The 25,640-nt window shown below is 46.6% G+C and overlaps 1 protein-coding gene across 3 annotated transcripts in view; it reads right to left on the bottom strand.

Moving 5' to 3' along the window:
- Window positions 1-25,640, bottom strand: part of Limd1 (LIM domain containing 1) — a 56,442-nt gene that overhangs the window by 14,476 nt on the left and 16,326 nt on the right. For 2 of the 3 annotated variants that reach the window (XM_026389849.2, XM_026389848.2), the window contains exon 2: window positions 13,980-14,081. In XM_026389849.2, the coding sequence (XP_026245634.2) occupies window positions 13,980-14,081 (102 nt within the window). Of the gene's footprint in view, window positions 1-3,917; window positions 4,013-13,979; window positions 14,082-25,640 lie in introns of those variants that run through there. The other variant, XM_077796295.1, reaches the window with a different exon arrangement.

The raw sequence follows: 25,640 nt of genomic DNA, 5'->3' as shown, positions 1-25,640 counted from the left end.
TGCTTACAGAAAAACGAGAAGTGTCTTCCGTGTTTCCCAAAATAGAAGAATTGATAAACAAACTGAGAAAGAATTTGAAATTATATTCAATGGATGTGATACTACTCAGCAGTCAATGTGAAGGAGCTAGATCTATACGCATCATTATTAATTGAACGAAAATTACAAATAAGGCAATTTTTCCAAACATACATCAATATGACAGTACATCTGTAAGTTCAAGCACACACACGTGAACTAGCACTAGATGTGTTTTACTGGCAGTTGTGCATGTGAAACAGTAGGGACACTGGGACTGGAAGGAGCCACACTCAATCCATTACAGCAGCTGGCCCCGGGGGAAGCAAGGGATGGGATGGGAAGGGCTACCAAGAGGATTTTCATCATCTATAATATTTTACATCCCTTATAAAAATATACAGAACCAAAATGACAATGTGTAAGTGTCTGTGCGATCTGGGTGATAGGTAAATAAGGGTTATTTCCCACCATACTTTCCTGTAGTTCTAAACACACACACATGCACATGTGCATGCGCGCACATACACCCTGTAGATAAAACACTACAACCAAAGATGATATCCAACGAAAGAAAACATCTACACTACATGACAGAAAAGGATTTCACCTTAATATGCAAATAACTCAATAAATAGCGCTATATGAAAAACGGGCAAAGAATGGGGAAAGATAAACCACAAAGGAGGTATGAAGACCAATAACTGGAAGGAAATCTTCAGCTTTCTGCATGATTCAAAAAGACTGAAAACTGAATGAAATAGGGGGTGGGATGGGGCTCAGAGACCATGACCCTGTCTCTGAATAAAAAAATAAAAAGGGCTAGGGATATGGTTCAGGGGTAAGCGTCCCTAGGTTCAATCCAGTACCCCCACCCCCACCCCCCCCAAAAAAAGATAATTGGGTAAGAGCTGATCTCCTGCCCTCAATCCATTCCCAAGAGCAAAGTGACAAGGACAGAAAAAGACTACATAATCATAAAGTTTGAAAGTTTCACAACCAGAAGAAAAAACAGGTCACACATTGTTGATTGCAATTAAAATCCAAGACTTCCCACAGAGATGAATCTTGTTCTGAAGAGCGGAGGCAGAGGGGCTGCAGTTTCGGATGGGACCACTAGAGGGAGCCAGGAGGACACCAGAAACTCACACTGGACTTCCCAGAGCGGGCTGAGCCCCCTCATGCAATGTGAGAGGAGCCGACTGCTTCCAGGAATGGGGACTAGGAAGTGCTAAGAAATCTGAGCAGGAAACCATTTTTTGGTTTTAATAGGGGGAAGATGACCTCTACTACAAAAATCACCAAAGAAATTATTCAACATGCAAAGCACTGAGTCCTCCAGCATGCTCACACACGGACTATCGGGCTTTTTCACCTACTAGATCAACTTTAAGTGCTGGGGATTACCATCACTGCATATTCTTCTAAACAACTGATGAGAGCATAAGGTGATTGACTCTCCTTGGAAGGAAAAACTCTAAAACGTTTATCCCTGACTCAGTGGGGCTATCTGGGACTCAACTTTGGAAAGGAATAAGAAATATGGATAAATATTTAAATACTTACTTAGATTTAAACCAGTGGCCTTAAAAAAAAATGATCACCAAAGTGTGCGGCAGAAATATGATATGCCACGGTGTTGGTATCATGGAGCAGGACAAGGATACAAAGTCCGGCTATGCTTCGAAATCACTCCCGAAAACCACTCCCAACTTTTAGGGTTTCCTTGTCTCCTCACAAAAATATGTTTGTTTATTCAGGATCCAACCCAGGGCCTCACACCTGCTGGGCAAGCATTCTACTACCGAGCTATACCCCCGGCCCACAACAGGACACTTAAGTGTTAAATGTCTTTGTTTCATAAGTAAGGAAATCGAGGTTCACCCAAGTTCGGGGTGGGCAGGCTGGGAACTCAGATCTGGGACTGAAGCCCACGCTTGATAAAGTACACCACAGGGCCATCCACCATGATGTAATGCTCTCTAAACACACACCTATATGCAGAATCCCGCTTCTCTCTTCCTACCAGAGGATGGAGAAGAGAATTTTCATTATTTAAGGAGTTTTTATGTACTGACCCCTTTACTTACATCATATCACACTTAAGTACCATGTTCAAGTGTGTAAAAATTCCTTGTGAGGACACACATTTGGATATAATATGATTGGTGACTGGCTCCCATCTTCCACCTGTAAACAGACTAAAATCTGTATAGTTTTTGGAGAAAAGGCACACTGAAGGGTGAGGCCAGGCAGGGAACAGCAAGCAACCTGGCCTTGAGAAGAATGAAAGAAAAACACAGTGCTGGGGATGTGGCTCAGTAGTTGAGCATCCCTGGGTTTATCCCCACTATCATGAAGGAAGGAAGGAAGGGAGGGAGGGAAGAAGGGAGGGAGACAAGACATGAACTAAATCCATGCTAAATCACTCCAGATCTCGCCAATGAAACAGACACCAACTAGCCTAGAAATCCCTGGCACTGCTGCCACTTGACTGAAAGTTCCATCAAGGACAGGATCCAGAAGATCCTCATTAACATCTACGTTATAGCACCTAACCACCACTCGGTGGCACCAAATCACAGCCTGAACCAGGACGGACTGGGGCTGCACAACCCACTGAGAACTCATGGCTGACAGAGGAGGCGGGATGAGGCCAGCTCATCAATCTTCTGATATTGTGCCTCTGCATTTTAGCATCTGAACCTCACTGACTGTATTATGCTGGCGCTTTAGTGAATCTTCATTTTGCCAACAAGGAAACTAAAAGAGGTCAGCTGAACTTACCCACATAGCTAAAACTAAAAAATGTTGACATTCGAACCCAAGTCATGGCAGGGCAAAGTCCAGTACTGTCCACCCTGGGGACCACTGAGTTAGACTACCCCTCAGGCCTGTCTCTGAACCAGCATTTCCATTTGATACAATTCATCTTGGTCAAATCAAAGTTCTAAGACCTAGACTATGGCCTAGATAATTAGCCTCCAACAACAACAAAAAAATGTTAGGGTAGAACTGTCAGAGTTAGATTTTTAAAATTCTAGTTTCAGAGTCACCCTGATTCCTGATTGTCCTTTTCCTATTATAACCTGGTGTATGAAATATTAACTGATAAGCGCACAGAGAATCAACTACAAAAGACACTTTCCATGGATGCAGTGAATAAATATTTTATATTTCCCTTCAGGGAACCTTCAGTCAAAAAGAAAAAAAAAAAAAGCATCTGATAAAGTCACTGTGGATTAATGAGGGACACAGCGAGGGTGGCACAGAGAGGCCAGCCATTTACTGTGACAAGTAAAACTGGACGTACAGTAATACCCACTATTTCCCCTTCCTTTGAGAAAGAGAAATGAGTTGTAACTTCACCGCAAATTTCAGTTCCCAAATCACCTCTCCAACAAGTAAAAATGCAGGGTTTTCCCAATCATGATCAAACTTCCTGAGAAAAGGAAGTAAAAAATTAGCACAACATCATCATCTACATTGTATTTTTATTGTCCTGTCACAATTAATAACCTCTACCTGTTACCTACAGTGGCTGCCAGTCACACGAAGCTATCTGCATATAAGCTGGATTAAAAGTTCAGTTCCAGTTCTTAAACTAGTACATTTCAAGTATTAGATGGCCGCTTGGGTCCAGATGGCTCTAGAATATTTGCATTATAGCACAAAATTCTACCCCATCTACTCCTTCAAACAGCTATTTCCAGGGGAGGTTAACTCTTAAAAGGCATTGCTAATAATAAAGCAACAGAAAGAAACCAACTGACTTGCTTTAGCTCAAATGAAATGGATATCCAACTTGGATTATGCAGGCTCACCTGTCTTGGTAAGCCAGGGAACATGGCAGAAAGGTGGAAAGTGGAAATGTACTCAGGCTTGGGGTCCAAACATACCTTTGCCTCTTCCCAGAAGAAGACCTTGGCCTGTCACCTAACCCCTTCAGGTTCTTTGGCAGAAGGTATAGAGTAGGGCCAGGGCAGAACTGGGAATCACAGTCGGGAACCCAGCAGAGAACCAGCTCCTATGAAGTATCTGTCTTAAGTTACTATTGCCAGGGTCCCTTTAATGACCTTCAGTTTCCTCATATGAAAGCTACATGAGCTAAAAATCACAACCACTGTCATCTCCCTCTTCGTCCAAATCCTCCACGTCACTACTTCCTTCTTGGTTTATTTGTGGTAAAGGGCCTGGTTTGGAGATTGTTTTATTTTAATTTCCACCTGTCAGATTTTATTTTCTTATAAAATGTAGTAATATAGAAAAATGAAACATAAAATCCAAGCCTCGATTATAGTTATCATCGACACAAAGTCACCATGACAAATTGTTACGAAACTTCCTAAATACCCTCCACCTCTGTGCTCCTCTCCTATGGGCTGGTCTGAGGACCACACTTTGAGTAGCCCTGCTTCATGCTCCAATTCTCTTCTCACTTGCCACTCCCAGGTTGCTTGATTGGTAGGTTGGTTAACTGACTTGTTTTAACAGTTTCATAGAATCATTCTTTTTGTTTTTCATTCCTACTATTCTAGCCCATTATCATCTAGATCAGGGAGGAGAACATGGCAGAGATTAAAAACCCAGAGATGTGGCCAAGGTTCTTCTTTGAGCATTCAGCAGTGTGCTGACTGGCTCATGCATGTGAGGGAACTAATCAAGGTCAGGGACAGGCATCTGAAGGATGAGCAAGAACAATGCCTGATGTTTACTCACAAGACAGTGCCAATTGGCAGTGCCAATTCCCACCAGCGCCAGAAGTGAGGAACTGTGAGCCCTAGCCTGAGCTCTGCTCCGAACTCACCTAACAAACCATAAAAGCAAGACTGGAAAGACCATTTCCAAACAACTTAACTGCATCCTGGAACAACACAGCTCAGAAGATTTAAAGAACACAAAATATCCGGGACTCAATTTAAAAAAAAAACTTTCAGTGTCTGCCATCCAATCAAAGGTCACCAGGCAGAGAGAGAGGCAGGGAAAACATGACCATAGTGAAGAGAACAGACCTGGCACAGATATTACCATAAACAGAAAAGGGAAAATGATGGCCACTGTTACATTATTATTACTATATTCCACATGTCCAAATGTTAAATAGCACCCTGGAAGATATTTTTAAAACCCCAACTGAACTCTTAAGAGGTAAGAACTAAAATATCAGACTTGAAAAAAAAAATTGGATGAGTTAATGGCAAATTACACATAAGTAAGCTATGGGACAATTTCAAGATGCTTAATATAGGGATCCCTGGAGTCCCTGAAGCAGAGGGGAAGAAGGGTGTAGCAGAAAACTTTGAAAAAAATAACATCAAAAAATTTTTCAGCTGGGTGCAAGGCACACACCTGTAATCCCGGCAGCTTGGGAGACTGAGGGAGAAGGATCACAAGTTCAAAGCCAGCCTCAGCAATAGCAAGATACTAAGCAACTCAGTGAGACCCTGTCTCTAAATAAAATACAAAATGCGGCTGGGGATGTGGCTCAGTGGTCGAGTGCCCCCGCTTGTTGTTGGTTACACTGCTCTTAAGTAGTGTGGTTGTCACTCCAACAACCACACTACTTAAGTTCAATCCCCAGTACCAAAAAAAAAAAAAAAAAAACCAAAAAAACAAAGATGCCTATGTAAGTACAGCATACATTTATTTTTGTTTCCTTTTGATACTGAGTTACAAATTATTTTCTTCTCCCATGTGCGTTTTTTATATCATTATATTGAACGTGTGATATTTAAAATGAAAAAAAATGATAAATTCTACTGATAAATTTCTTACTAATAAGTAAACTCTGATTAGAAAAGATTTGGGAATTAGATTCTTTACATGTACAGTCCAACATCTACATGTGACCATTTAAAACAATTCACTTAAAATGAAATAAAATGAAGAATTCAGTTCCTCAGTCACATTAGCCACATTTCAAATGCTCCAAAGTCACCTGTGGCCAGGGGCTGCTGTCATGGACAGTACAAGTCTAGAGCTGAGAGGCCAGAGGAAAAAAGTCCAGAGGAAAGCAGAGGGGCAGGTAAGCAGGACAGCCGCAGAGCCAGGGCTTGGGGTTGACCCCTGGGACGCACGCCCCGCCCCACATGTCGGCAGTCCCCTCTCTCTCTGCAGGTAGAGCCAAGAATCTGCATGGTCACAGGCTCCTTATGGCCGTGACTGATTCACAGTAAAGGCTCAGAATGTGGGCGTGGCAATCGAGGTGTAGGTCACACCCCAGTGACACTCTGAAGTACAGTTCAGATCCCGCAGGCTGTTCATGGGATACGCAGGAAGATGCTGATATTGTCCTGCTCTCTGGGACTTCATGACCTTTGACGGGGCCACAAATCAAGTCTGGCCTGGCAAATCAAGTCTGGCCTCCATTCCAGCGCACCCTTGAGATGAACCCAAGGCACCTCTGAAAACCCACCGAGTCAGAGTCACTCCTCTGCACACTCCTGACCCACGCAGCCCTCTGCCCAGCTCCGGTCTATTTGAGTTGTTCCCTGACCTCTTCTCGCCCACTGACTTCCTTCAGTGTCTACCCACTCTTCCTTTCTCACATTCCTGATCTTCAGTTTCTCCCTTGGATCCAGCTGACTCACTCGGCTCCTACAGACATGGGGAATGTGATGAGAAACACTGGGGCAATTGAATGGCTCAGAAATTCAGAATCAAAGGCCTTAAAAGAGAGAGAGAGACCTCTGATCAGAGCCCTCAGCTCATTCTCTCCTCTGGGGCATCCCAGAACTGATACCACCCACCCTATTCCAAGTCCCGGGCAATCTCCTGCCCTCAAAACCCGAGGGTAGCTGAGTACCTCAGTCTTTATTGTCACACAGCCCTGAGGCAAACTGGAGAAGTCCAGGAGGAGCCCATGCCCAGCGCCAGGTTCCTTCCTCTGGCACGTGTTCCTTCTAAGCAAAGATCACTTTAGGAGAGTGGTCTTGAGTGAGGGCTTCGGATCCGCGTGGTCTTGGGTTCGAGTGCCAACCACACTACTTAAGAGCAGTGTAACCAACAACAAGCAGATGGACTCTCCAACCCACTACATGCTTGACTGTAAAAGGAGGGTAAAAAGAATGCTCATCTGACCGGATTGTGACAAGGACTCACTCAGTGAGCAGCTGTGGGTGGAGGGCTTATGTGGCCCTGGGCCCACAGCAAACGGGAGGGTATAGACACATAATGAGGACTGCTGCGGCAGGCAGCCGTGATCAGCTGGGTGAAGCTCAACCAAGTCAGAGGTGTGAGCATTTCCAGAGGCAAGGCTGCCAAGGTCACTACGGAGTCAACGGAACAGGTGGAGGGTTTCAGAGGTGGTATTGAGACTTGGTAAGAAAAATAAAATAGCTGACAAGAGCCTTCCTGTAATTCAGAGGTGAACTTACCTGGGGGTCAAGGCGTGTATTCATTCACAAAAACCTCTGACCCAGGGGTAGGCTGAGTTCTACTGTCCTATTTACCTCGGCTAACAACATGATGTTCTGTGAGCATGCTACACAGCCTTTGCCCAACTCGGACAGACTTTCCCCTGATGCAGTATGAGTAATGGATTCCAGGACTAGAGTCGGTCACCATCTTTAGGGGGCATGGCATTGGGTTTTCGGAAGGCAAGATAAGGAATGGCATGAATTCTCAGGTTGGTACGGCCGGCAGATCACAGCGCATCCCCTCGCCCAGGAATATAAACACGAGCCTCCTCCACTGAAATCAACCTGTTCTGGCCTTTGCACCCCAGCACTGTCCCCTGAGGGGACCTGGTCCAGCCCTCTGTGGCTCTCCTCTTCCTTGGAGCCTTGAGACCTGCTGCCTCCCAAACTCCTATCCCTAAGACCCGAACACCCCAAGTTCCATGGGCTCCTGGAGGGAGAGTATATGGGCTCTGACATTTTCCAGTTCTTACAGCTGAAAATTTATAGCAACTGTGAATGCAACGTGGCCAACAGGTTTAACCTCAGCCCTGGGATGGAATTTGGTTGTTACAAAATGAACAAAATCTTATTTTGGGGGACCTATGACTGCCTGGGGTGAGAATGCAGGGCCTCTCCTTTCTCCCTAAGAGTCTGTTCTAGAAGGTGCCCAGGAGAACTCCACTTGACCCCTCAAGTTGGCACACTCTTCCTTCTCATTCCACCTCTCCAGAGCTAGACAGGCGCCAGCTTCTCCTCCAGACAGGCCACCCCACACACACGCCTGCGTGGCCACTGGACCCCCCTCCAGGGTGTGCCCATGGCCTCTGGACAGCAACCAGCCAGGAGCCAGGGCCACGTCAGGTGGGCGTGGCCTGAGTGGGGAGAAGGGAGACCTCAGCACACATTGCCATGGCAACCACACTCAAGGCCCAAAACCTAAGAAAGAAGAAAACTTTAGCAAACCACAGAGACACCCACACATTGCTCCCTGAGTGAGTATTCTGGAAAACTGAGCAGACAATTCAGGGAGGGGTGGATGCACAAAGACACTCACCATGTGTGATTACATGAAAACCTGAAACAGACTCAAGGCCATGACACCCTGTACAGCTCAGTGGACGACCATGTACTGATGACATATTACTGTGAAATTAACGCTAAGTCAGAAAGGATACAATGTTTCTATACTATCATCACAACTCTAAAATAAAGTGTGGATACATTTGGACAAAAATGGGCAGAGAAAACTGAAGGCAAGGCTGCTCTTCTACAATGCTAACATGAGGGTTTCTGTCTTTAAATTTTCCTCTGTGGGCTGGGGTTGTGGCTCAGCGGTAGAGCACTTGCCTAGCATGTGTGAGGCACTGGGTTCATACCTCGGCACCACATTAAAAAATAAATACATAAATAAAGGTGCTGTGTCTATCTTAAAAATTTTTTCCTTTGCGGTTTTCATGTGGTTTGCACAACTCAAAGTGAACAAAACACCTCCACCTCTCATCAGAGGATGGGGAAATGTACATATCTCTCTGTTCAGTAAACCCACCTTGGTGCCCAGGAGAATCTGTACCTATCCGCCTATAGGCAAAGGCTTGCTGACTCCTGGCAGAACACCACGGAGCCTTGCAAGCCCCAGGAAGATGAGCAGGAGCCTTCCACTAGCCTCTGTCTCGTGAGGGAGGAGGCTTTCTGCCCTCCATTCAGGACACAGCTGCGGGCTCTGGGAGTACTTCACTACATCCTTCAATGTTTCTCAACATCCCATAACTTGCGCCATAGTCACCCAACCTCTCTGGTTTGTATCATTCCTTCAGTGTCTGGGACAAGGACCCAGGATACTGGCACCTTTGGCCTATTCTTTGTGTTGTGTATGTGTCTTGGTCCATTTTCTATTGCTATAACTGAAAAGCACAGACTGGTAGTTTATAAGAATACAGGTTTATTCAGCTCACAGTTCTGGAGGTCTGGGGGTGAAGGTCCATATCGGATGAGGTCCTTTTTGGTAATGAGGACTTGGCACAGTACCAGGCAGCACAGGGCATCTCTTGGTGAGATGGAACGAGCATGTATCAGCTCAGGTCTCCTCCACTAATGCAGAGCCACTAATGCAATCATGGAATGTCACCCTCATTGACCTCATCTAATGCTGGTTGCATCCCAACAACACATGACTTCAGGGATTAAGTTTCAACGTTAGTTTTGGAGGGGACGAACACCCCAACCATAGCAGTACCTAAGTAATAAACTGTTTGAACCTCTAAGAGCCTTGCTATATCTTTACCAGTCAAACCAGTGAGATGTTGGCCTGGCTTTATAAATGTGTGTGAGCTTGACTGTATGTCAACATTATATTTTTTTTGAGAGAGAGAATTTTAATATTTATTTTTTTAGTTTTCGGCGGACACAACATCTTTGTTTGTATGTGGTGCTGAGGATCGAACCCGGGCCGCACGCATGCCAGGCGAGCGCGCTACCACTTGAGCCACATCCTCAGCCCTCAACATTATATTTTAAATGCGAATCAATAAAATCCAAGAAATGTGTGTGCAGACCTAAAGATATACACATATAGCCATAATCTAGCTTTAAATACCATAAAGAGAGGCTCAACAACAGTTTGCCTACCATGCATGAGGCCCTGGGTTCAATTCCCAGCACTGTAGGAAAAATAAAAAATTTAAGGATAAATACCATGTATGTAGTAGAGTTTTTCTTAGTACGGAGCATTGTTTGGTTTTCTTTGTGAGGTGTGGCCAAGGAATTAATCAAGGGCTTCATTTTGCTAAGGATACACTCTACCACTAAGCTACACCTCCAGACCTATATGAGGTTTTAAGCTAGATTATTTTCTAGTTTAAAATGAGAAACAAAATGGAAAAATAGAATATGTATAGGGGGCTAGGGATGTAGCTCAGTGGCAGAGCAGTTGCCCAGTATGCACAAGGCCCTGGGTTTGATCCCCAGCACCCAAAAAAACAAACCAAAAAAGCACATACACGTATATTCTGAAATACACTAATCAGGCTCTATTATCAGAACATGAAAAAGAACAAAGAAAACATCTTATTTTGCATGAGTCAGAGAAATGGGAACATATAAGTCAAACCTAGAGGCAGGAGCCCTGGTTGCTGGTGCTAGTTCAGCTGCCAGGTTTGGGACCTTGAAAACATCTCTCTTTTTTTCTTTGAACTAAGAATTGAACCCAGGAGTGCTTTACCCCTGAGCCACACCTCGGGTCATTTTTGAGACAGGATCTTGCTAAATTGCTGAGGCTGGCCTTGAACTTGTGAGGCTGGGCCTTGAACTTCACGAGTGGCTGGGATTACAGGCATGCACCACCATTCCTGGCTCTTTGAAAACGTCTCTCCACTCTCTGCCCCCATTTTCTCTTCTAAGAAAGGGGTAAACTGGACCCTCCCTGGCCCCTCAGTGTGCTGTCTCCATGGTGCTGAAGCTCACTGAGACACACTCGAGGACCTGCAGAGCTGGAACACAGCACCGGGCGCCTCCTCCCCCTGCTGAAAGCCAAGTTAAAGGGCAGCAATAAGTCAACTGAACAAAGACAAATGACTTCTAGTGCCCAAAAGAAGCTGCTTCGACACATGCCTGGCTCTCCAATGTGCCAACTGCTCCGCACAATGGAGAGACGCGGGTGACAGAAGGAGTGTCTGCCCCATGGCACACAGCACCCTGAGCTTGCACACAAGCACAGCTCCTTCAACAGCTCTGTTCTAGGGCTGGTGTGCTGGCACCAGAGCATGACGTCACGAACAAGCAAGGAAAATGTGCCAGATTCAGAAGCCAAGGTTCCTTCCTGCAAGAGGAGGTACCTGAGTGGGGTCTTCAGGCTGGACAGATTTTAAATGCACAAAATGAGTGAGAAGAAGAGACTGCAGGGAACAATGTGGCCACAGGTGTGGAAGTGGGAAAGAGAAATCCAGTTTGACTGTGATAGGAAGCAGGAAGTGAGGGGACAGGGACTAGACTACCAACATATCAAGAAAACCCACATCAGCTCTGTCATTAAGTGTCTGCGCTGGCCACAACTGGAAACAATGTCAACCTATTCTATGAAGGAATAGAGCGCTATTCCAGCAGCCGCAGGTGGAACCAGCTGATTCACCTACAATGGTGTCCCCTTAAAATCTCTTGGTTGAAAGCCCAACCTCCAACACAGTGGGTACGGAGGTAGGGCCTTTGGGAGGTGAAGCCCTCATGAATGGATCTTGTGCCCTTCTGAGAGGCCCCAGAAAGCTCAGTCCCCCTTTTATAAGCACCCAGAGATGACCATCTAGGAACCAGAAAGAGACATCCTTCCCAGACACCAACTCAGCTGGCACCTCAATAATGGACTTCCCTGCCTCTATTACCATGATAAATCAATGTCTGTTTGTAAGTCACAGTCCAAGGTGCTGTGACTGACGTTACAGCAGCCCAGAACACTGAGACACTCATCCATAGGCTTTTCTCCCCAAAGGCTTCCCTAGTTCAAATAGTAACTGCTTAAGGTGAAAAACAATCTCTGATTCATATTTATTTGCTTTCTTTTGGTAAACAGAGCAAATATTGATAAATATCTGTGGAAATCAAAGGTCAAAGATAATGTGGGGGGAAGATACAGGGGATTAAACCCAGAGGCGCTTAACCACCAAGTCACATCCTCAGCCCTTTTTGAGACAGGGTCTTGCTAAGTTGCTTACAGCCTTGCTAATTTGCTGAGGCTGGCCTTGAACCTGCAATCCTTCTGTCTCACCTCCTGAGCTGCTGGGATTACAGGCATGCACCACAGCACCTGGCCAGAGATAATTTTTTTTTTCAGAGATAATTTTTAAAGGACTATGTCTGATTGCAACTCCCATTTAGATAAATCACAAACACAAGTCAAAGATTTTTATTGAACTCATGTCAACTCACATGGCCAACTGGGAGAATGCCAAGAGCCACATGTACAGGCCATCGGAAGGCAGAAATCAATTGGCCTATTAGATGTAAAACTGGTCAAGCTCCACAAAGCAACCATGATCAACTGCATCACCACCACACACAGTCTGCACTGCTGTGAACGAGCCGTGTGCATCACCACCAGCAGTCCCCTGGTGACAGTGTCAGGGAGCTCAAAGACCAAGACAATCGAAGATCACACAACTCCTGGGTGTTTCCACTGAGGACACACAGATTTCCAGGTCAAAATCTCTTCCAGCTTTTCCCTACAAAGTGAACAATGACCCACGTATGAACTGAACTTTAAGGCATGTGTTCTGGGGGAACTGGAGTGAGGACTCAAGTGCAAGGAGAGAACTCAAGCTTCTGCCTGGACCTTCAGGGCTCAGCAGGTCGGGAGTCAGGTCCATACACTGGGCAGCTCTGCCCTGGGAATCGGGTCATGCCACAAACCAGCCACAAGCAGGTGTCTCCCTTCCCTTGCCAGGAGGTTTGGAAATGAGGTGCCAGACACTAAATCAGTGCACTCAGTCCAAACCACCCACGGGAGGCACCTGAGGAGCTTTGAAAAAATATCCTTGGCCCCCCTCTAGGAGTTCCACCCCTTCTGATTCTGCTGATCCCGGTGGAGCTCACTGGTTTTTAAATCTCCCAGGTAATTCTAATGAGCTGCCACGATGGAGCTTCACCAGCCAGACAGTAACAAAGACCCCTTCATCCTTGACATTCTGTGTAATGATTCCTTTTCACCGAGAGCTGATAATCTCGGTATAGAACTGGAAAACAGCAGTGGGACATTTTCCAAAAATGTTCCTCAAAAATTAATCTTTGGTAGAAATCAGAAAATAAGCACAATTCATGCTTTGGTCAGACTTGGCACCCATCCTGCATGATGGACTCTTTCACTGGGGCAGCTGCCATTAAAGGACCCAAAGGATCCATCTCCTGATTTCCCACTGTAATCTTAATGCACGCCCTGAAGTATGCAAAAAGACACCTGGTCAAGCTCCACAAGGCAACCATGATCAACTGCACCACCACTACACATAGTCTGCACTGCTCTGAACGAGCCATGTGCACCACCACCAGCAGTTCCCTAGTGACAGTGCTAACGAGCATCCAGTACACAGGCATGCATGCACTCACACAATGACATAAACACAAACACATACACACACCTCACATTCCTACAGCAGCTTCTAAGTCAACGATAGGAGTCAAAGAGTTATAAAGTGGCCTGCCTCACATAGAGTTAAGTGACGGATGAACAACCTTCTAGTTGAGTGGTCCATACGGCGGGGGAGATAACTGACAACAGGGTAGACTTGGGGAACCCCAATATTCCCCTCCCTTCATTCTTCTGAGGCCTCTCCCCGTTGTCAGGGATCCATGCAACTTGTCGCCAAAGTCACAGGCGACCTTGAGTACATTCTGATGCATCACCTTATGCTGAACACCCTCGTGCTGGTGGTAAGAATCTAGCTTAAAGGACACTTTTGGCTAGAGATGTGGCTCAGTAGTGGAGTGCTTGCATAGCATGCATGAGGCCCATGCTCTTCCCTCTCCCCCCCCTCCTCGGTCTTCTCAATCTTCTTCTTCCACCACACAACCCACACTTACTGCAAGCCGCACAGGTGAAGCAGGCGTCATGGTAGAGGTTCCCCATAGCCTGACAGGCCTGGCCAGCCCCAAATACTCCTTTGCTGCATTTCACACAGGCTCCTGCAAGGCAAGAACACAGCAGTGAGTCAGAAAGGGAACAGGCGAAAACCAAGTCATAAAACAGCCAATGAGTAAAGCGAGATGCCACCCCTCCCCCAGCAATCAGCCAGTCACTAGAAATGTATTTCCATCACCCTCTCGCCCTTCTGAAGGTCAGTCCTTTCAACTGCAGAAAACCACCTCCAGGCTGGACTTCAGGCCTCACACTGTCCTCCACATTGTCATGTTCATGTTCAGAACACCTCGCCGGGTCAACCCACAACCCTGCCCAGAACTTTCAAAGGTTCCCATATTTATATAACTGCCCCTTTCCACCCCTCCACAGGATGATCAGGAGCAGCCCGAGACTGCCTGCAGAGAAGGAGATGCGAGATCCACCTCAGGAGTCGGTGTAACCCTGCAGGCCCAGACAGAAGGGAACTCGGCTTGTCAGGGTTTAACCCAACACCCTCTCCCCGTTGCTCATAAAGCAAACAGCATAATGAATAGCACCTTCAAGTGGATATTGTGACAACCTCCCAAGACTTCCTGCTACTTTATCACTTCCTCCTCTCTCGGTACCCTGTCCACCAACGCTCTCTTCCAGTTCCCCTTTCTCTGAGGCCCGGGACCTGCTCCCTCCGGTTCTCTGTGCTGGAGCTTCATCCCTGGGGCTGCTGGCATCCTTTCGCACCACTCTAACCACTGAGCACAGATACAAAGCAAGGAAGGAAGCCACTTGTGTCCAAACCGTCGGTCACAGAGTGAGGACAATCCCAGACAAAGTCACGTCAGTAGGAAAATATTTCATGTATGTTGCGTGTGGTAATGGATAGAAAAATCCTTTGTAGATAGAAAAGAGGAAAAAAAAAACAAGAAATGCAAGTGTCACATTCTAGGAAAGAAGGTACTGACTGAGGGCTAGAGCCTGGACTGGGAGTTTTTAATCTCTGAGTTTTCAATTCATGTCACACACACAGGGCCCCTCACATAATGAGGGAGCACCTTCCTCCACCCTCTAACACACAGCGTGTTCGGGGGCTCAAACCCAAGGCCCCCCTGCCCTGGATCTCCTCCTGCCACCTGGCCTGCCCTCCATTCTGCCTTGCTTCCCCACACACCCCGTGTGCCTAGGACCTCAACAGTAAGGCCTCTCCCATGAGGATGCGTGGCTCACAGTCCCTTCTGCCCTCCTGCCAAGGACACTGAGTGCCTTCCAACTGCCCCTCCAGTTGGGACAGCATCAATCCACCCACAAACACTCCTCCATCTCTTGTGGCCCGGCTCTCTGCAAACACTATCAATAGGATGAGACTGCACTTGAGCTCGATTTGGGGAAACTGGCCTCTGCCGTGGCTGACAGGTGGGTTGCCCATCCTCACCTGAATCCTGCACTGAGCCTAAGTGGCCCAGGCTGAGAAAAGGCTGGGGTTCCACAAGAAGAAAAAAAGCAAGCCACTAGCTTCCCTCTGCTTTCCCAGGGCCTTTAGGCTATCGGATTTATAGACATGCTCAGCAGAGGGGAGTAAGAAAGCACCATCACCTATTACTGGAATAATCCAGACTCAAAAGCCAGGAGGAAAGTGAGGGGAATAAGGGAATGAACTTTTAGGGGGAAGCCGGGGTGGTGCACATCTGTAACCCCAGCAGTTTGGAGGTTGGGGCTGGAGGATCTCAAGTTCAAGCCCCAACTAGGCAACTTAGTGAGACTTGGTCTCAAAAAAACAATAAAAAGAAAGGCTGGGTGGGGTGGAGGTAGCTCCACTGGGTTTGATCCCTGGAACCACCAAAAAAAGAAAAAAAAAAAAAAAAAAAACACCCCATCAAGAGGAGTGAGGAAGAGGACATTTTCCCCTGCAATTTGACTTTCTGCCCTAGAATCCATTCTCTAAACTACAGCTAGAGTGATCTCTTTTAAAAAACAGCTTTAATGAGGCTTAAGTGTCACACAATACACTGCACACATTTAAAGGATGAGATCTGATAAGTTTTGACATTTGCATGCACCTGTGAAATCACCACCCTACAATGAGGATAGTAAACACACCCAGCACCGAGTCCACAGCTCTGTGGGCCTTTTGCAAGCCCAAGCTCCTTCCTCTCCTGTCCCCGGGCAACCGCGGCTCCCCTCTGTCATCACAGATTACTTTGTGTTGTCGAGAGTTCCTGTAAGTGGAATCTGGAACATGTACTCCTCTTCATCTGGTTTCTTTCGCTTGGCATAATTATTTTGAGATATATCCAAGTTCTTTTGTGTATCAGTAGTTTATTCCTCCTTATTGCCACACAGTATTGAATTATGAGGACACAGCACATTTCGTTGATCCATTCACATGTTGATGCGCACACAAGATGCTTCTAGTTTGGGGCTATTACAAATAAAGCCGCTATCAATATCTGCATTCAAATGTTTGCATGGACATTGTTATGGTTTGGATGTGAGGTGTCCCCCAAAAGCTTACATGTGAGACAATGGAAGAAAGTTCAGAGGAAGAATAATTGGGTTGTGAGAATCTTAACCCAATCAGTGAATTAATCCCCTGATTGGGATAACTGAGAGGTAAACAGAAGGCTGGTAGGGTGTGGCTGGAGGAGGTGGGCATTAGAGGCGTGGCTTTGGGGAATATATTTGTATCTGGCAAGTGGTGTCTTTCTGATTCCTGTTCGTCATGTGAGCTGCTTCCCTCTGCCACACTCTTCCACCATGATGTCCTGCCTTCCCTCGAGCCCAGAAGAATAGAGCCAGCCTTCTATGGACTAACACGTCTGAAACCATGAGCCCTCACATAAACTTTCCTTCTCTACTATTGTGCTAGTCAGGTCTTTTAGTCACAGCAGTAAAAAAGCTGATTAAAGCAGACAGATTATTTCCTTTTCTCTAGAGCTAAGAATGGCCGGGTCTTATGGCTGGTATATAGCTAACTTCCTAAGAAACTACCCAACTGTTTTCTGAAAAGTTTCAACCATTTTACATTCCCACTGGCAGTTTATTAGCGTTGCAATTTCTCCACATCCTTCCAACTCCTGGTGTAGACAGTTTTTTATCTATTATAATAGGTACATAGTGGGTTCTCAGTGAGGTTTTAATTGGCATTTCTCTAGTAACTGTTGTGCATGAGCATCTTCAAGTGCTTATTTGCCATCGTCTTCCTATTCTCTGTGTGTACGCACATGCCCGTGTGTAGTACTGGGGATTGAACCAGAGGTCCTCTACTACTGAGCCATAACCACAGCCCTTTTCCACACAGGGTCTCACCAAATGCTGAAGCTGGCCTTGAACTTGTTCTCCTCCTGCCTCAGCCTTGCCCTCCTATATCTTTAGTGAAGTATCCATTCAAATCTTTTGCCAAGCATAGTGGCGCACACCTGTAACCCCAGCAACTTGGGAGGCTGAGGCGGGAGGATCACAAATTGAAGCCAGCCCAGGCTACTTATAAAATAAAAAGGGCTTGAGATGCAGCTCAGGGGAAAAGCACCACTGGGTTTGATCCCCAGTACCAAACACACACACACACACACATACACACACCAAAAAAAAAAATCCTTTGTGCCTTTTGTTCTTGTTGTTGAGCTATGAGCATTCCTTATATATTCTGGATATAAGTGCTTTAATGGCTATTGCTACAAACTCCTACAAACTCCACCTTAGTCTTCCTAGACTCTCAGCTCCATTTCTACCAGGGGGATCTGCCAGCTCTGCCTCCCCTCTCCTAGTGCCAAAGCCTGGAAGTCCCCTCAAGGTGACGGCAGGGCCTCAGCTCTGGGGAGTTCCTGTCCTTCCTTCCCTGATGCTGTGTCTTGACACTCTATTTTATCCTTGTGCCTGAATTTTATTTGTTCTTTCTACTTGGAGTTGCTTTGGGCTAGGGGTTAACCCAGTCCCCATCCTTTCATCTGTGGAGTGTGCATTTATTAAACATCCTACATGCCAAACACTGTGCTAGACAACACAGCTTCTTCATTGAACAACAGTCCTGCCGCGGATAAATCATCACTTTGCAGATGAAGAAAGCGAAGTTCAAAGATGAAGCAGAAAGCCCAAGGTCAGGCTCACTCTTCATCCGTGACCTTTCCAGTCCCCCTTAACACTTATAAGGGCTAAGAGAGTTAAGAGGAAGGAAGGCCAAACACACTCTGCTCATCCTCAAACTCAGTGTCCTCAGATTCTGGGGCACCAACAAATCCACAGGCCAGCTCGCCAGCAGGAGCAGAGCCCCTTCTTGGGTGCAGCTTTGAGATGAAGGTAGCCCACCCTTCTCCCCACAGAGAGACGGCTCTGGGAGTTCAGGCCACAGAGGGGCCCCAGAAGAAAAGGTTTGTCTTTGCAAGGCCTCTGCTTCCTGGGACCACCTGAGGAGCTGGGGAACTGGGTGGGGTTGTGAAAGACCATTACTAAATCAATAGATGGGGTGGGGACTTTTTTTAATATGACATTTAGCATTTTGGTTTCTTCCCTTTCTGCATTTTTAAAATTGAATTTACTTTTTAGAGCAGATAACAGTAAAACTGAGCACAAAGTATAGATTTTCCATATTCTCCCTGCCCTGATACACGCACAGCCTCCTCTGTCACCAACACCCCCGACTCCAAAGTAGAGCCTCTGTTAACAACTATGAGCTCACACGGGTACGTCACTATCACTTGGAGTTCACAGTTTACACTGGGAGGGGCTCTCGGTGTAATATGTTCTATGGACTAAGATAAATACATAATGTAATGACATGTATCCACCATTATAGCATCATATATAGTGTAGTTCACTGTCTAAAATATCCTCTGTGCTCTGTCAATCATCCCTCCCTTTCCCGTAACCCCTGGCAATCAATAACCTTGGCACTGTCTCCACAATTTTGCCATTTTTAGAAGGTTGGGATCTACAGTACATAGCCTTTTCAGATTGGCTTCTTTGGCTTACTAACTGCACTTGATGTTCCTCTCTGTCTTTTCATGGCTTGGTAGGTCATTTTTTTAAGGCTGAATGATATACCACCGTCTAGATGGACCCATTTCTTTATCCATTTGCCTACTGGAGGGCATCTTGGTTGCTTCTGAGTTTGGGCAATTATGAATAAGGTTGCTATAAACATGGATATGCATGTTTCTGTGTGAACGTAGGTTTTCAGCCCATTTGACCAAATGCCAAGGGGCGTGATTGCTGGATCATATGGTAAAAATATGTTTAGTTTTATAAGAAGCTGCTGAACAGTCATCTGAAGCAGCTGTACAGAATTCTTTCCCACAGAAAGGACGAGGACTAGGGACAGCTTCCTTTTGTAAAAGATTTTTTTACAGGAGTCAAAGAGCCACCAACGACTGTTCAAGTACTGCACCACCTGCCTTTTGTAGCTCCTGGTTTTCTGCAGGGAGGGCTAGTGGTATCTGTCCCCTTCCCACCTATCAAAAACAAAACAAAGCAAAACCAAAACCTTGCTAAGAGGGCTGGGTTTGTAGCCCAGCGGTAGAACGCTTGCCTAGCATGCGTGAGGCACCGGGTTTGATTCTCAGCACCGCATACAAATAACTAAAATAAAATCTATTCAAAACTAAAAAATATTTAAAAAAAAAAAACTTGCTAAGGGCAGGGGTTTGGTCGTATATTTTAGTGTCCCGATAAAGAGAAGAAAAGCAAGTGTCCCACACACAGCAGATGCCAGGTAAGCACCAAATGTATTCAAAAGCCAGACACAGTGGCACACCCCTGTAATCTCAGCTACTCAGGAGGCTGAAGCAGGAGGGTCGCATGTGCAAGGCCATGGTCAACTCAGCAAAGCCCCATCTCAAAATTAAAAGGGTTGGGACATGACTCAGTAATAGAATGCTCCTGGTTTCAACCTCCAGTACTGATGGGAAAAAATTGAAAAAATTGCCAAGAGTCAGGGGCTGGGGTGGATGCTCGAGGTTGAGAGAAGAGCCACATGGCTAGGAAAGCCGGAGATATGTGCACAACTCTGGGGCAGTTGATATGACGGCAATGACCCTGAGACACTGGAGGTAAAGGGAAGAAGTTCTATCTAGTGTCGGGGTGGAAAGGAGGGGACAGAAAAGACACTGCATGCCATGGAGAGCAGGCAGGACTTACAAGGGGCTGCAAGGTTTTTCAGGACCAAAGCTTCCCCTCCCTCTGGGGCTCCAAGATAGTCACTGATGAGGATGCCCAGATCTGCTGTGGCCACTCCCAAGCAGAACCTCCCAGAAGGCAGGGATCCTAGTCACTCTCAGTTTGCCCCTCCCCTGTTGACCGAGGCCACTGGGTGGGCCAGGAGGACTCCAGGCAATTGTTCAGAGTTTTTTATAGTCTTCCACTTGACAGAAAAGAAAAACTGGGTATCCATTACAAAAAAACACGAACACCATCACTTATTATAATGTAATGACCTTTAAGGGGTCAAAGCAATGCAACAGGCCTTCTGCTAAGGACTTTCTACTCACCACAAATAAACAAAAAGTTCTCCCATGAAGGACATTTGACTTTTTATCACTACTGTGGCCAGACTGTTGACATCATTATTTTGGTTCTAGACCAATGGCATTGGTGACCTGTAAAACAGACAGCCTCTCTGTGCACAGAAGTGGTTTTCAAACTGTTTTAATGGATAAAAACTTTTCTCAAAAAAAAAAAAAAAAAAAAGTAGTGGAATCTCAAAATATATAACAGACGGAAGGGAAGCAACTTGGTCTAGGATGGGACAGAGCCCGCTCTGCCTCCTGGAACAGCCGGGCCCTGCAGCAATTCCAGGGAGATGAACTGAGAACAAGTACCACAGCATAATGGATCAAAATGCACTGGCCTGGGCGGCGTTCCCCATGAAACAAGCTACCCCAAACTGGTACTGAATTATCTCCCACACACCCAAAGCCAAAAAAAACTAATTTGCTGTCTGACCAGCAGAGCAGCCTTCACATTTAGCCAGAGCAGATTTCCTGTTTCCCTCTTGCCCGCAGCCAGCCCAAGGACCCTGGAGGCCAGAGGCCCTCCTTCAACTGAATCCACAGCCAACCTGGATGGTGACCTGGTCAGCGTCTCTTGTCATGATGAAAAGGTTTTAAATAAAAAGGCACCATAGTGCCAGCCAGTGAGAGTGGTTCTTCGTACCCTGGCACCTCTCAGTGAGGAAGGTGCTCCCCAACACTGGACATCACGTGGGATCATGTAGCCATGAACCACCCCCTGTGTTCAGACAAGGTTCGGGGACAGGAACTCGAAGATGGCAGATCTGCCTGGAGCCTCTCTGCAAGGCTATTTGCGGCACAAGTTGTACAAGGCTCTTTCTCAGTCAAAGGCTGTAGTCTTGCACCCCGACAGCTCTGGACATCAGCAGTTTGGGAAGAGGGGCCAAGCCCTTGGGGCAAGGCTGAACCAATGACCCCAGTAAAAAGTGGGCACTGGTGCACACCAGTAATTCCACTGATTCAGGAGGCTGAGGCAGGAGAATTGCAAGCTCAAGATCAGGCTGGGCAACTTACCAAAATAACAAAGGCTGGGGCTACAGCTTGGTCATAGAGTACCCCTGAGTTCAACACTATCCCCCATCCAAAAAAAGAATGAAACAGAGAGTCCTCCCCAGGCACCCCGTAAGTTCACAACACATCCCCAGAGACAGCTAGTGCTGAGCCTCTGATGCACTGAGCAGATGGCTACTTCTGAAGTCTGCTATGCAGAGTCGAGGTGGGGTCGCCCAACATGACCTCCAGGTCGAGCTCCTGGACAGGGCGAGCTCCCCAGCTGATCCTAATGTGGGAACACAGTTGAGAACCTTAGACCCAGACAATACAACACATGGCACTGCATCCCCTGGCACCCTGGGATCTCCTGCCTCTGCTTCTCTCCACAAGCTCCACAGTTCCCCAGTCAAATGCACGAGGCTATCACCAAGCCACAAAGGAAGTACTTAAGAGCCATTCTGGGCTACAGAGAGGCATTGCACCAGCCTACTTTCTTCATTCAGAAGCTGCCATTAAAACACACAAAGCCTCAAACCCAACAATGGCCTCACTTCATTGCATTGGGAAAGGAAGCTTCTAAGGTGATGTCCCAATCAGACTATGCTGAGATTGCCGGCCAGACCATTTTGCAGGTGCTCTTTAGCCCAAGGGTGCTACCACTCTCTGGCCTGAACAATCCCCTGCCCTCCACTCTCCAAAGGAAGGACTTGAAGATATCAGGAGACCTCGCACCCCTGCCCCAACCTCCTACACAAACCCTCCCACAGCCAGCCACCAGGGCACCCCCCTGCTCTGCGCACACCCTTCTCTCCAGCCTCCTTCACTTCCAGTCTCTCTCTACTCGACAGTGAGCCTTTTCAACTCTAATCTAAAATAGGAACGACCATTCTGCATGCAAAGTGTTGGGCACTACTAGGAGTTCAATGCAAGGAGGTGATGCCATTTATCACTTACCCAACTGGTTAAGAAAGAAAATAATGATAACAGCTTTGCTGAGGGTAGAGAGAAAAGGACACTCCTGTTACTCTTAGTGGAACCAAAAGATGGAATTTTTTAAAGTATTTTTTTAATTTATTTTTTTAGTTGTAGTTGGTCACAATACCTTTATTTTATTTATTTATTTATATGTAGTGCTGAGGATGGAACCCAGGGCCTCGCATGTGCTAGGCGAGCACTCTACCACTGAGCCACCACCCCAGCCCCTGAACAACTTTTCTAATGGATACTTTGGTACAATGTATAAAAAACATTTTTTGAAAATTACATCATGTGACCCAGTTAATGTAACAGAAGTTTGGGGTGGGGGGAGACAAAGATGCTGACAAAAATAAATGTTCTCAGAAATGGTAAGTAGATAAATGGTTGCCCAGAGCTGGGGAAGAGGGAAACAGGAGTGATTGCTAGTGGGTGCCGGGTCTTTCTGGAGTGATGAAATGTTCCAAAGTTAGACAGTGGAAATGCTGATGCACAACTCTGAATACATTAAGAACCACTAGAATCAGGTGCAGTGGTGCACACCTGTAATTCCAGAGACTCCTGAGGCAGGAGGGTTGCAAGTTTGAGGCCAGCCTCAGCAATTTAGTGAGGTGCTTATCAACTTAGCAAAACCCTGTCTCAAAATAAAAAATAAAAAGGGCTGGGGATGTGGCTCAGTGGTAGAGCATCCCTGGGTCCAATCCCCAGTACTGCAAAATTCAAATTCAAATGGATATACTATCTTTTTATTTGTTAAATCTGGCTATCTATGCTCAAGCATAAAGAAGAGCTAGCATTACTCAGGCACACAACTGGTAATCAGTTTAAATGAATCTTCTAAAAGACTGCTCACTATCCTATTCTAGGGAGTGCTGTTAAAAACCATTTTTAGTTTAGTATCACACACAGAAAGAAAACTCAGGGGGGCTAAGGGTGTAGCTCAGTGGTACAGAGTACACTCGGCCCATGAGGCCCAGAATTTCAGCCCCAGCACAAGGAAGGAAGGAAGGAAGGAAGGGAGGGAGGGAGAGAAGGAGGGAGGGAGGAAAACACCAACGGTATGATATGATGCAATGATTCTTCCTCATTTTGAGGATTCTTCCTCAAAATCAGCACCCATGGGGCTGTGGCTCAGTGATAGAGTGCTTGCCTAGCATATGTGAGGCACTGGATTCGATTCTCAGCACTGCATATAAATAAGTAAATAAAATAAAGGTCCATCAACAACTAAAAATATACATAAACATTTTTTTAAAAAGTCAGCACCCATGAATAAGCACCAAGTAGCACCACCTCCCAAGTGGGCCTTTCCCTAAGACTGCAGGTCACCAACATTCTAGGTGCTTCCCAGTGGCAAGTGCTTCTTTGCCCAGTCCATAGCCTCTCTCCTGCTGAGGATCTGCAGTGGCTTTGGTGTAAATCCTGAGCTCCAACCCCATCTCACAGTTTTCTCATCTGCCAAGTGGGGCATAATGGCACACACTTCCTGAGGGAGCTCTGAGGCTTGGGAGAGATCATGTAAGCTCCTGGCACCGGGAGGCATCCAGCGAAAGTTTGTTTCCTCCCTCCCATTCCAGGAGAAATGTCCTCTTCCCTCGTTTCCTTCCAAGCCTAAGGACAGTAGTTAAGGAAAAGATATCAATCGCTGTCCCCACAGACTCTACATTCCAGGACTTCACAGAACCTCCTGTGCTCCCTGGGGGACCCCCAGGATCAGAGCTGAGGCCTCTGTTCCCAGGCCCCTGCTCCCCTCCCTATTGTCCCTGTCCCCCACAGGCCAGCAAAGCCCTGGAGGATGCTGCCCCATCTTAACCCGGCACAGGGGGAGCTCAATGAACATGAGCTGAATGAGTGAGAGAAGGAATGAATGAGTCACACAGCTCTGGGCTCCCATCCCCCGGCCTGCCATGTCCTCCAGCTCCCTCCTGCCCTCCCTCCAACCACAGAAAACACGCACGCCAGTGGGCGGCGGGGCACTGTGCACAGCTGAGTCAGAGATGGCTGCTGTGACACAGAAAGGCTACAGCAGTGACCACGGGCAGTGAGGAACCCCTGCGCCAGTCAAGGCGGACCGCATGGAAAGGAATCAAACTGAAAATTCTTTTTTCTCTTTTTAGAAAAAACACAAAAGCCTGAATTTTCCTCAGAATTAACACAAGGCTGATTTTATTTTATTTTCTGCGCCCCTGGGGACAGAACCCAGAGCTGCCTACTTGCTAGGCAAGTGCTCTATTACTAAGCTATATACCATTGCTCCCAGGCTGAATTTAGAGCTGCTTTAAATACATAGTTACCAAACTGGGGGTGGGGTGGGGAGTAGACAGAGAAAGAAAAGAAGACAAAGGGAAAAGTTGTTGAAAACCTAAGCTGAGTTTCTGCTCTCTCCCAAGTCTGCAGACAGATAGCCCCTCTCTCCTCCAGGTCCTCCTCTTCCCCCAGAGATGTAGGCAATCCAGCCTCCCAGCAGGCTAGGGAGAGTCTCCCCACTTAGTGGCCAAAGAGTGCACACCCCCCCACACAATTTTCTCCTTAGAACATCTGTGCCCCTTGCCAAGTGCTCACTTCCACCCTTAACAAACATGGGAAATCTTGCATGGTGAGAAGGGGGTGGGGGCCGCTGGGCTGGGTTCATGTCACAAAACAGAAACTTTTAACATGGGTTTTCTACCTGACTTGAGAGTATAACACAGGGCAAACTGCCAAGGCCCTTTTCTTGGAAAAGATAAAACACTACTTTCTGACACTACTGGGTTTAAAAATCCACCAGTAAGCAAGGACACTGGCAGTGCACACACAGGTGGGACTCCCCTGGGCATCTCCAAGATCAAGACCTTCCTTCCAGGGAGGGGCCTGAATAAGGTCCTGTCCGGAGAGAGGAAACAGAATAGAGACGGGCTCCCAGCCAGGAGTACCCATGGCTGTGCACAGAGGGGAGAGCCCCCCAGGGGCTCTTGCTTAGCATGTGCAAAGCCCTGGGTTCCATCCCCAGCATTGCAGAAATAAAGACAGAACTAAATATCTGTGTTTTTTGTTTGTTTGTTTTAAAAGTCTGTCTTGCCAGGCATGGTGATACACATCTATATTCCCACTACTCAGGAGGCTGAGACAGGAGGATTCCAAGTTTGCAACTAGCCTCAGCAACTTAGCAAGATCACTTCTCAA

This window comes from Urocitellus parryii, chromosome 3 (genome assembly GCF_045843805.1).
Source record: "Urocitellus parryii isolate mUroPar1 chromosome 3, mUroPar1.hap1, whole genome shotgun sequence".
Lineage (NCBI taxonomy): Eukaryota > Metazoa > Chordata > Mammalia > Rodentia > Sciuridae > Urocitellus > Urocitellus parryii.
The sequence above is the reverse complement of the archived record's forward strand: the minus strand, read 5'-3'. Positions and strand labels throughout refer to the sequence as shown.